Source organism: Lepidochelys olivacea (assembly GCF_965140295.1).
Source record: "Lepidochelys olivacea isolate rLepOli2 genome assembly, chromosome: 2".
Taxonomy (NCBI): domain Eukaryota; kingdom Metazoa; phylum Chordata; order Testudines; family Cheloniidae; genus Lepidochelys; species Lepidochelys olivacea.
Window position 1 is genome coordinate 258,823,752 of NC_140412.1, and position 12,411 is coordinate 258,836,162.

A 12,411-nucleotide genomic window follows, 5' to 3' on the forward strand; every position below is an offset into this window, starting at 1 on the left:
TTTGTTTGTAAGCCGAACCCCCCCAAGGTGGATAAGTGTAAATGGTAAAAACTGTATGACCCTTTCATAAGCAGACCCTATATTTCAGGGATTGGCCAACTTTGGCTCTCACCCCGTCAGGGTAAGCCGCTGGCGGATCAGGACATTTTGTTTACCTGGAGCATTCGCAGGCATGGAGCCCCTCAGCTCCCAGTGGCTGCGATTTGCCATTCCCGGCCAATGGGAGCTGTGGGAAGTGGCTCACAGGGATGTTGTGAGCTACATTCAGTATGGTGAGGTGCTCTTATGCTACAGTGAGTACAATAGATAGGTAGTCTGCACTCGGTGGAAGAGGGTTGCTTTGAGGCCTGTGGGTGAGAAGTATGTTACAAAGTGGGTAGGTGGTATGTCCATTTTACAGGTGAGGAAATGGAGACACAAGGTGAGTAGCTAAAGTTTGTGTACAAAGTTGAGACTATACCTCTGGGGAGGGCAGAGGAGTCTAGACTGCTTGTCCGATTGCTATCAAAATAAATTGCCTGCATAAACAGGGCAAAAATGGAAACCTGTTTGATAAAGAGCAATCAGATCAAATAATCTGCACCGATAGCTGTGTTGGAGTTCACCTGTAAATTCTGTTTGTATTATTGTTGCAGGGTGGACACTTGTGAGTGGAGGACGAGGTGTGAGTGTCCATGACTGCTGGAGTGGAGGCCTGATGTAAATGCAAACATGGGTAAGGAGTGCATCCCACTGGAGCAATTGAGCCTCTCTCTAATAGGTTATTGTGTCTTGTACCTGACAAAACAGCCCACAGCAGGAAAATCTGCAGAAATAGCTTTGCTCAACATTAAATTTGTTTGTTCTCTTGCCTTCCAGTCAAGAAAAGAGTCCCAAGTGAAACACCACTTTTGGTGTCTTTGTGGTATCGTGGACAAGTCACTTCAGCTTTCTGTGCCACAGTTTATAATGCAAGCTCTTGGGGCAGGGAACTTTCTTGCTGTATACCTGTATGACACCTAGCACAATGGAGTCCTGATGTCAGATGGGGCCTCTCAGCCCTATTGTAGTACTAAAAAAAAAAAAAGAAAAAAACATGAATTGGCTAGTGAATATGTGCCTCACTGCCCTCTACTGGATGGAATCTGCTCAGTTGTGTGCCCTAAGCCCTATATTGCTAATGGCGATCTGCCTTTGCTCAGATAGTAGGAGTCTATAATTTTGGAGGCGGAGGATGATTCCAGTTTTATATATGTTGTAGCCATGAAGTTCCAAGTGGCCTGGACTTGTGGCACAGTGAAATTCAAGGCAGCCAGGATTTTGTTACTCTGATACATTGCGTACTGACCACGTGCTTGGTGCTGTATGGATGACATTTTAAAAATGCTTAAGGGAGTTGGGCACCTGGTTCCCACTCACTTTCGGGGGCATTAATCTAACTCCCTTAGTCTCCTTGGAAATCTCTACCGTCCATTTAGAGAAAAATCACAGCATCTCCACTGAGGAGCTTGCAATCTAAAATCATTGCAGGGAACTGAGACAGAGCTAGAACACTCAATATTCTTGTGGCACCAATGTGTGTATCTGTCTGTCTGGGCAGTCAACCACTCAACGGCTTCCCAAATCAAAACAGTTCAATGCAGATCAAGCACCTAAACCAGGTTCTGTCTTCTGCGAGTCACATTTTTCTAATTGACCTTTGGCTGTCCTTAATATTTCCCGAGTGGACTGGTTCTGAGTCATATGCTCCCATCATGTGACCTCTGGAATCATTCCCTTCACCTAGGGAGGTGGGTTATACTTGGCTCAGGTGAGGCTGAGCTCCACCTCCTAAAGGGCTAGCTCACCCAATGACAAAATGATCTAACTAATGTGGGGGAGTAGAGGTCCTAGGAGGTTATGACTGGCCTTTCATTTGTAAATCTTCACTGTCTATCTAATCCAGCCCAGGACAGAATTGGGAGTGATAGAAAATCATCAGGGCTGGTTGAAATTTGAAAAATATTTCATTTGTCTCCTTTCTCTCTTCCCACCGCCTCCTTCATGTGGGGTGGGGGGAGAAAGCAAAAAATTCAAACAAAAATGAAAATGTTCATTCTTTGCTATATTTAAAAAAAAAAAAAGTAGACAAAAAATGTTGACCGACTGTAGTTCTTACTTTCTGATATTTTTTATGCAGTGAGTTAGCGCCTTCAATCCAAGTCTTAATTGGCCAGCTATTTGACTGCTTCCCCTTTTACTGGAATTTTGGGGCGGGAAAGGTGTGGGCTAACCCTGGGATTAGATCCCTCTTCAGTGTGCGAATGTGGCTGGGTTACATTTCACAGTGCCCTTCAGCACTCCGCTGGGTGTTCTGTGCCTATGACTGCTTTGATCTCTCTGCCTGGGTCTGTGCACAACTCTCACGCGTCTGAACTTTATTGTAACATAGGTGCACACAAAGGCAGCTAGAACTGCCAGGCTGCAGTGGACAAGAACACAATGTGAGCATAACTCTGGTCTAAGTGGCCCAGTTATTTGGGCTAGATGGGTACAGGATGTACAGTATATATTACTGCCTCGCTGAGATGCTACTTTCACTGCCCCATTTACTTCCCTCTGAGAGTCGCTAGACTAAAGGAGCTTACGTGAGGATGCACTGAAACTGCAGAGAGGTGAAGGGAAGATTCGTGTTTAATCTACAATGGTGGGTTTGGTTTTTTGGTGGGGGGGTTGTTTTTTTTTTTTTCTCAAGTCTTTTTGGTCTACAGCAGGTGGGGTTTTAATGAATAACTGTAAAAAACACTGCTTATTACCCAGGGTATGAGCATTGTGATCAGACCCCAGTGGTGCTGTTTAACACAGCCACATCTCCAAAATCGTGACTTGGATTTGTTCTCAATTTAAAAGAAACAACCACCCCAGATCCCTTACAAGGACAAATGAGGTATTCACAATGTGATCAGTAACTCAGATTTCACCATAACCCCATTTTCCTTGGGGAGGTGCTTCAAAGAAGCAGCATGGCCCTGTAAATAGAGCAGAGGGCGCGAAGTCGGAAGATCTGGTTTCTCTTTTGGCTTTGCCATGTTTGTATTGTGTGACCTTGGGTATGTTACTTAATGTTTGTGCCCCATTTAGCGCCATGCTAACGATATTTGTGAAGAATGGATAGTTGCATAGATGGCAGAATAAAAATATGATGTATCATTAGTTATTAACCTTTCAGCGGCATTTCAAAGACAATGTGGCCTAGCAGTTAAAGCAGGACTCGGGGGACTGGCACTGGAAATGCACTTGTTCAACTCAGGCCAGAAATGTTTATTTCCAGTTCTTACTCTGGACAGGTCACTCAGGTCCTGATTCGTCATTGCCCTATGACCCCTCCGCACCAGGTAGCGTAACCCACAGACTTTTACTGCAGCATTTTATTTTGTTTGTTTTTATTTTCAAAGCCAAAGAGCTGGAGAGAAGCAGTGGGAAGGGCACATGAACATAAAAACTGCGTCAGATGGGTCAGACCATAGGTCCATGTAGCCCAGTATCCTGTCTTCCAACAGTGGCAAATGCCAGGTGCTTCAGAGGGAATGAATAGAACAGGTGATCATCAAGTGATCCATCCCCTGTCACCCATCCCAGCTTCTGGTAAACAGAGTGCCAGCAGTCTGGTTCCACTTTGGTTTAGGTGGCGCCCGTCCTTCTTGAATAGGCTCCCCCTTTCCCAAAAGTTTCCCCAGTTCCTAATAAATCTAAACTCCTCCTCCCTACACCATTGTCTCATCCACACAATGAGACCCTGCAATTCTGCCTGTCTAACTGGCCCTGTGCGTGGAACCGGAAGCATTTCAGAGAATGCTACCATGGAGGTCCTGGACTTCAATCTCTTACCTGGCAGCCTAAATTGGCCTCCAGGACCTCTCTCCTATCCTTCCCTATGTCACTGGTACTTACATGTACCACGACCACCAGCTCCTCCCCAGCCCTACGCATATGTCTATCTAGATGTCTTGAGATCTGCAACCTTCACACTAGGCAGGCAAGTCACCATGTGGTTCTCCTGGTCATCTCCTACCCAGCTATCTGGGGTTTCTAATGATCAAATCCTCCATAACTATTACCTGTCTCTTCCTAATACCTGGAGTTCCCTCCCCCGGAGAGGCATCCTCAGTGCCAGAGGATACCATGACACTATCTGGAAGGAGGGTCCCAACTATGGGATCGTTTCCCTCTGCTCCAGTTGGATGCTCTTCTTCCCTGAGACTTTCATCCTCCTCAACAGCACAGCGGCTGTCAGACGGGGAATGGGAACTTTCTACTTTGTCCTGGAAAGTCTCATCTATGTACCTCTGTCTCCTGTAATTCCTCCAGTTCAGCCAGTCTGGTCTCCAAAGCCCGTACAAGGTCTTGGAGAGCCAGGTAATTTATACATACTGCATTGAGTGCAATAAACTGGATAACCCCCACTCTGTTGCTGGACTTCTGCCTGCATTCTCTTATTACTCCTGCAGCTTGTTCCTTTGTTGATGTTTTGTTTTTATCAGGGGGTGTTTTTTGTCTTAAGTTTAAGGAATGTTAAGTGTATCTAGCCCCCCTCACAAAACTCCTCTGTTAGCTGCTCCTGTTCGCTAGCTCTTCTGGTCACTTAGGAGCTGGCTTTTTAAAGCCCTGGTCTTCCTGAGTAGCCCTGCCCCCCTGGTTAAGGATTGATGGGTGCTAAAGGGCTTAGGGATCAAAGCCTCCTTAAGAAGCTCTCAGCCTTGCCTAGCAGGCCGCTAGGCTCAGCACATGGTTCCCCAAACAGACAGACCACATGGTATATTTCAGTCAAGCAGCAGGCATACCAGGAACACACAAAGTAATTACACAAAGTAAAACTATTTCCCCTTGTTTTTCCCCTCCTACTGTTCTTGTAAAGTGCTGGAAATGGCCCACCTTGATTATCCCTACAAAAGGTCCCCCCCCCGCCCCCTCCCTCCTGCTGGTAATAGTTCACCTTTCCTGATCACTCTTGTTACAGTCTGTATGGTAACACCCATTGTTTCATGTTCTCTGTGTATATAAAATCTCCCCACTGTATTTTCCACTGTATGCATCCAATGAAGTGAGCTGTAGCTCACGAAAACTTATGCTCTAATAAATTTGTTAGTCTCTAAGGTGCCACAAGTACTCCTTTTCTTTTCACAAACACATACATGCTTACAGACAACAAATTTACCCCAAGGATCACGTAATCGCTCCTCCTTCACCTGGAGAACTCCCTCTCTAAACTCCCCACATTAGCTGCTCCTGTTCGCTTGCTCCATGGATTTTTGACAGCTCTGTGTCACTGCACATGTGCAGGACAGGGTAACCGAGTTAAATGGTCCCAGTGACATCACAAGGAGTGGGAGTGATAGTTACTGGACATGCTTCATAGCTGTTTCTGAAGTGGTGAGGATGGGTTTCTGTGGAGGATAAGCACTATAGCAGGTTCCACACATTCACCACCTCACAGCTGAGCAGTCTGAGAGGGGGAGGCTACAGATATAGGTGTTCAGCAGGGCTGGTCTTAGGGGTGGGCCATTCTGGTGACCACCCAGGCTGCTGTGGTCAGTGGGGGGAGGGTTAAGCAGCGCAGAGCTGGCGGGGTAACGCTGCAAACTTGTAGAGGCAACACGGGTGGGGTGCCCAGATTTCTTCCTGGTTCCTTCCAACAGAGGCAGGGCAAGAGGGGCGACACACAGCGTTCTTCCGCACCCCCGTAAGGGGTTGTGAGGTGGGGGGAAGCAAGGAGTCTCACAAAGTGCTTCATGCATCCAGGTCACTGTCCCCACCTGAGCTGTGCTGTGAGGCGAACCTCCGGAGCTGCTGCTCTCCTGCCTTTCCCTTACACGGCCCAGGTGGGGGAGCCATCCTCGTCCTCTAGGGGGGCACGGAGGAGCTGTGTGCGAGGAGGGGAATGAGCAGCAGTACCAGCTGCTCCATGCATCCTGGTCAGTTTCCGCAGGTGGGTGCAGAAGGGGGTACAGGGGTTAGGGGTGAAGCAAGTAAGGGTGGCATGGTATATGGTGTATTGCCACCCTTACTTCTCTGGTGCTGCTGGTGGCAGAGCTGCCTTCAGAGCTAGGAGTCCAGCCAGCAGCTGTCACTCTTCTGCTGCCCAGCCAGTGCTTAATTTGTGGGGGGGCTTGCTGGGGCTGAACCCTGGCAACTCTTTCAATACAAATTAAGCACTGCGGGGGTGGGGGGGGGACAGCCTGTGGGGGTCAGGAGCAATGGGGGGGAGTACCGTACCTATAAGGGCCAGGGGCACCAAAATAGAAGTTTGTCCAGGGTGCCATTTTCCCTCAGCATAAAACCAAAAGGTGTCTGCTGCAAGGGCTGCGTCTCCATACCTTTTCCGACTTGTCTACCGGCAGCCGTTTCCTAATGCCCACTGGAATCCACGGAGAGAGTTGGCTGTTGGCTCAGGGCCTGTAACTGCTGCTGGTCAGGAGATCAGACTGTGGAGATTCTGAGGTGTTTGCAGGGTACTGAAGGGCTGCCATTCTCCTTGGTTTCAGGAGAATGGAGGACACACACACCCCTTTTTGAAGGCATGTGGTAGGACTGAGACCTCATCTGTGTGAGAAGATCAGAGAGGAGTGGGTCTGTTCGTGCATCCTAAAGTATAGAAGTGTGTGTTCTCTGTTGGAACCTTGCACTGAAGTGCACGTAATAGCATCAAATGGGGAAGTCCATAGAAAGAACACCAACCAACTTACTGCTTCATAGCTTTTGGTTAACAGTTATTCATAAGTTTCCAAATACACACAAACCCCACTGTAAATAGTATGTAGGTACTTAATTTTGTTTACTAAGAAACTGTATCTCTTTGAAGCTGACTGGGAACTGTCCACCCCCTCCAGTCAGGGTTTTGCATATCATAGCTCAGAGGTTGAACTCTGTGTAGGTCTGCCTTCCTGAAAAGGCCGAACTCTGGCCTTGTGCTTCAGCAGAGAGATGAGCTGAGGCGCAGAAAAAGGGAGCGGAACAGTTATTAATCATATTACCCAAATAGCCCCTTGCCACTTACAGGAAGGTGGCACAGAATGGGTGTGGTCAGGTAGAAGTCTCTCCCTCTGCTACTGCTAGGGGATGTCCTTGGTACAGGAGAGACCCTCTGAGTTGACTCTGTCAGCTCCATGCCAGTTTTGGGTGCAGGGGGTTTTCCATGGTGGGCTGGCAGATGGTGAGTAGGTAGGGGTGGGACTGAGAGCAGCAGCTGGTTGATTTCGTCCCCTTACAAAGCTCTTTAGGGTCTGTTGAAGCAGGATGGAATCTGAGGGTTGAATCCTGTGGCAATGAATAAAGCAGGCACAAAATACCTGCCCTTGTCCCTGTATCAGAGCCCACAGCAGTGCAGGCATGAATCTATCCCTTCATTTTTCTGAGCTTCATTTTCTCCATTTTTAAAATCAAGGCCATACCTGTTTTTTGAAAAGGGCTTATTGATCCTCCTGTGGCTGGAGCTGTAAAAGTGCAGGGGGGTTGTGGTATTGTTCCACATGTCCCGTAAGTTTTCTTGCCCTGTTTGCAAATTACAATATTTATTTGTGTTTAGACAAGCACTTCCCCCCCCCCTCCCAGATCCTGCACTCCTGAGTCATCCCCCATGTCTCGTTCACGCCAGACTCCCCTGACTTCAACTAGGAGTCCGGGGTACCCAAGCAATGCAAGATCAGCCCAATAATGCTGTATCTGGGACATCACAGCCATTGCCCTGGCAACAGACTATGAACTCACAGACCCAGGACTGTGGCTTCGCTGTAGCATTGAGCATTAGGGGAAGGAGGTCTGTGAGGGAGAAAGAACCCTTTATGAGAGCACAGAAACCTTCAATGGTATCAGAGAGAGGCAGGAAAATAACCAGCCAGCTATATTTCTATGTAAACATTTTATTCTTTCAGGTTTACTCCAGTGTCACATTCTTTCCTTAAGCGCCTGATCCTACCTTCATCCCCCACTCAGAGCTCCCACAGAAGCCTGAAGGGTCTAACTTGAACCTACAAAAGATAAAGACTATTGCAAACTTGTCCATTAGGCCCTGATCCAGCAGGTTACTTGAGTAAGGGTGTAAATCCTATAGGGTCCCTTAACTTTTATAGAGTAGTCCTTAGCTTTTATAGAGTAGTCCTGAGTGCCATTTGAAGTCTTTTCCTGTGTTTCTAGCAGGGCTGTTGATTAATCACAGTTGACTGATGCAGTTAACTCAAAAAAAAAAAATCACGATTAATTGCAGTTTTAATCGCTCTGTTAAACAATAGAATCCCAGTAGAAATTTATTAAATATTTTTCTTTTTCTACCTTTTCAAATATAATTGACTTCAATTACAACACAGAATACCAAGTGTATAGTGCTCAAGTTATATTATTTTTGATTACAAATCATAGAATCATAGAATATCAGGGTTGGAAGGGACCCCTGAAGGTCATCTAGTCCAACCCCCTGCTCGAAGCAGGACCAATTCCCAGTTAAATCATCCCAGCCAGGGCTTTGTCAAGCCTGACCTTAAAAACCTCTAAGGAAGGAGATTCTACCACCTCCCTAGGTAACGCATTCCAGTGTTTCACCACCCTCTTAGTGAAAAAGTTTTTCCTAATATCCAATCTAAACCTCCCCCACTGCAACTTGAGACCATTACTCCTCGTTCTGTCATCTGCTACCATTGAGAACAGTCTAGAGCCATCCTCTTTGGAACCCCCTTTCAGGTAGTTGAAAGCAGCTATCAAATCCCCCCTCATTCTTCTCTTCTGCAGGCTAAACAATCCCAGCTCCCTCAGCCTCTCCTCATAACTCATGTGTTCCAGTCCCCTAATCATTTTTGTTGCCCTTCGCTGGACTCTCTCCAATTTATCCACATCCTTCTTGAAGTGTGGGGCCCAAAACTGGACACAGTACTCCAGATGAGGCCTCACCAATGTCGAATAGAGGGGAACGATCACGTCCCTCGATCTGCTCGCTATGCCCCTACTTATACATCCCAAAATGCCATTGGCCTTCTTGGCAACAAGGGCACACTGCTGACTCATATCCAGCTTCTCGTCCACTGTCACCCCTAGGTCCTTTTCTGCAGAACTGCTGCCTAGCCATTCGGTCCCTAGTCTGTAGCTGTGCATTGGGTTCTTCCGTCCTAAGTGCAGGACCCTGCACTTATCCTTATTGAACCTCATCAGATTCCTTTTGGCCCAATCTTCCAATTGGTCTAGGTCCTTCTGTATCCTATCCCTCCCCTCCAGCGTATCTACCACTCCTCCCAGTTTAGTATCATCCGCAAATTTGCTGAGAGTGCAATCCACACCATCCTCCAGATCATTTATGAAGATATTGAATAAAACCGACCCCAGGACCGACCCTTGGGGCACTCCACTTGATACCGGCTGCCAACTAGACATGGAGCCATTGATCACTATGAAGTAGCATTTTTCAATTCACCTCATACAAGTACTGAAGTGCGATTTCTTTATTGTGAAAGTGAAATTTACAAATGTAGATTTTTTTTGTTATATAACTGCACTCGAATACAAAACAGTGTAAAACTTTAGAGCCTACAAGTCCACTCAGTCCTATTTCCTGTTCAGCCAACCACTAAGACAAACAAGTTTGTTTCCATTTACGGGAGATCATGCTGCCTGCTTCTTATTTACAATATCACCTGAAAGTGAGAACAAGCATTCGCATGGCACTTTGTGTCCAGCATTGCAAGGTATTTTCATGCCAGATATGCTAAACATTCATATGCCCCTTCATGCTTCGGCCACCATTCCCGAGCACATGCTTCCCTGCTGATGATGCTCGTTTAAAAAAAAAGTGTTAATTAAATTTGTGACTGAACTCCTTGGGGGAGAATTGTATGCCTCTTCTCTATTTTATCCGCATTCTGCCATATATTTTATGTTATAGCAGCCACAGATGATGACCCCAGCACATGTTGTTCATTTTGAGAACATTTTGCTGCAGATTTGACAAAACACAAAGAAGGTACCAATGTGAGATTTCTAAGGAGAGATACATCACTCGACCCAAGGTTTAAGAATCTGAAGTGCCTTCCAAAATCTAAGAGGGACGAGGTGTGGAGCATGCTTTCTGAAGTCTTTAAAGAGCAACACTCCGATGCAGAAACTACAGAACCTGAACCACCCAAAAAGAAAATCAGCCTTCTCTTGGTGGCATCTGACTTGGTTGATGAAAATGAACATGAGTGGGTCCACACTGTTTTGAATAGTTATCGAGCAGAACCCCTTATCAGCATGGAACCATGTCCTCTGAAATGGTGGTTGAAGCATAAAGGGACATATGACTCTTTAGCGCATCTGGCATGTAAATATTTTGTGACACCGGCTACGACAGTGCCATGAGAACGCCTGTTCTCACTTTCAGGTGACATTGTAAACAAGAAGCAGGCAGCATTATCTCCTGAAAATGTAAACAAACTTGTTTGTCTGAGCGATTGGCTGAACAAGAAGTAGAACTGAGTGGACTTGTAGGCTCTAAAGTTTTACCTTTTTAATGCAGGTTTCTTTGTACATAATTCTACATTTGAAAGTTTAACTTTAGAATCATAGAATATCAGAGTTGGAAGGGACCTCAGGAGATCATCCACCGAGCTATCCCTCCCACTTTCATGATAGAGATTGCACTACAGTACTTGTAATGGGAGAAGCGAAAAATACTATTTATTTGTTTACAATGCAAATATTTGTAATAAAAAATAAATATAAAGTAAGCACTGTACGTTTTGTATTCTGTGTTGTAATTGAAATTGATATATTTGAAAATGTAGAAAACATCCACGATATTTAAATAAATCGTATTCTGTTATTGTTTAACAGTGTGATTAATCACAATTAATTTTTTTACTTGCTTGACAGCCCTAGTTTCTAGATATGCCTCCAATCCTCATGGTCTGGTCCTCTCTGTATGCTAGCTTTGTGTACCTCCACGTGGGCAGGCATTCACTCTGTGTTGTTAATGTTTAACTGAGTTGGAGAGATGAACGCTGGGTTATCTGTCATTTCAGTTCCTTGAAACTTTCGCTCTGTGCAGAGGGATTCCAAATAGGGTTGCCCTGCGGTATAACTACTGCTTTTTCATATAGAGATTTGGTAATCTGATTGTCTCTAGGTCATTTTACAGATTTTTGAGGTGGGGGTGGGTGTACTGAAGTAGTGAATAGGTATTTTTATTTAGAGAAATGAAGCTCTCTCTTTATCTGTACATTTCAAAGTGCTTTACAAAGGAAGTCAAGTATCACTAATCCCCATTTTACAGATGGGGAAACTGAGGCACAGGTTGGTGATGTGACTTGCCCAAGGTCACCCAGCAGGCCAGTGGCAGAGCTGAGAATAGAACCTGATCTCTTGAGTCCCCGTCTAGGGCCCCTAGGCCATCCCCCATAATTAATAGTTACTAATTAATACTACTATTAATAAACTAGAGAACAATAACTGAAGTAGCATCCATGTAAGTTAGAGCGAATGACCTTCTAATGGGACTAGTACCTCAGCAGCTGAAGGCAGAATTGAGCCTTATGTATGTAATTGTTGTTTTGAAATATTCAACAGTAAATTGAGCAGAAAGAGGCATCTTTAGCGAGTAGACGTAGCTGTGCAATGATATGCTGCAATGTGTGGATTATTTCACAACCCTGTATTGAATCAGATAGCGTAATGAATGTGACCTAATAATATACATAGCAAAGTTGTTGCCAGCTAAGCCCCTGGTGCTGGAGGATTTAGACTTGACGAGTGGAGCTACAATCATCTAAACCTGCAGTAACAAGGTGCTGAATGGGTCCTTTGGGCCACAGTGGATTATTACAGTTTTTACTTCCTGTACCTGGGTCCAAGTTTATGTGCCCTGGTGTTCACCTCCTGGTTTGTTTGCGCAGAAGTGTCTGCTACATTTGTATTGATGTTGTCTCCCTGCTGAGATCAGTACAGTAGAGATTTTATTATTTTTCCCCCTGAATGTTTTCAAATCAAGTGTCTGTATTTATGAGCATGATTTTGTGCCCACAGTAAATTGCTCCCGCAGATTTGTGCCACCTATTGTATTCCTGGCTCTTTCCTGGCAATTCAGTGATGGGGGGAGGGTAGGGGGTTTAATTTATGGGAGGCAAAACTGCACCTTCGAAAATGGGGGCATCTCCAGCTCCAACAGTGCCAATGGGAGGGATGAATATCTAATCCTACAACCTTAGAAAAAGGATCTTTTACTGTCTAGAAGGAGGCACCTTTGTTCTTTTTACCCTGCTCTATGTTTGCTGTGTAAGGGTTTTCTTAATGTGAGGGTCAGGAAAGAGAAATGGGGGGGGGGGTTGTGACTAGTTTTGTAAGCTGTACGGTGCCGTCAGTGGGTGTGCAAGGAAGAGTCGGGCTTCTGTGTTCAGGAAATGCGTCCTTTAAGGACAAAGGGCCAAGTTTTATGCTGCG

At 45.6% G+C, this 12,411-nt stretch overlaps 1 protein-coding gene across 3 annotated transcripts in view; it reads left to right on the forward strand.

Moving 5' to 3' along the window:
* Positions 1-12,411, forward strand: part of LOC311517250 (mitogen-activated protein kinase kinase kinase 3-like) — a 122,031-nt gene that overhangs the window by 26,243 nt on the left and 83,377 nt on the right. For all 3 annotated transcript variants that reach the window (XM_084621955.1, XM_084621956.1, XM_084621957.1), the window contains exon 2: positions 636-715. In XM_084621955.1, the coding sequence (XP_084478081.1) occupies positions 712-715 (4 nt within the window). In that variant the 5' untranslated portion in view covers positions 636-711. The remainder of the gene's footprint in view (positions 1-635; positions 716-12,411) is intronic.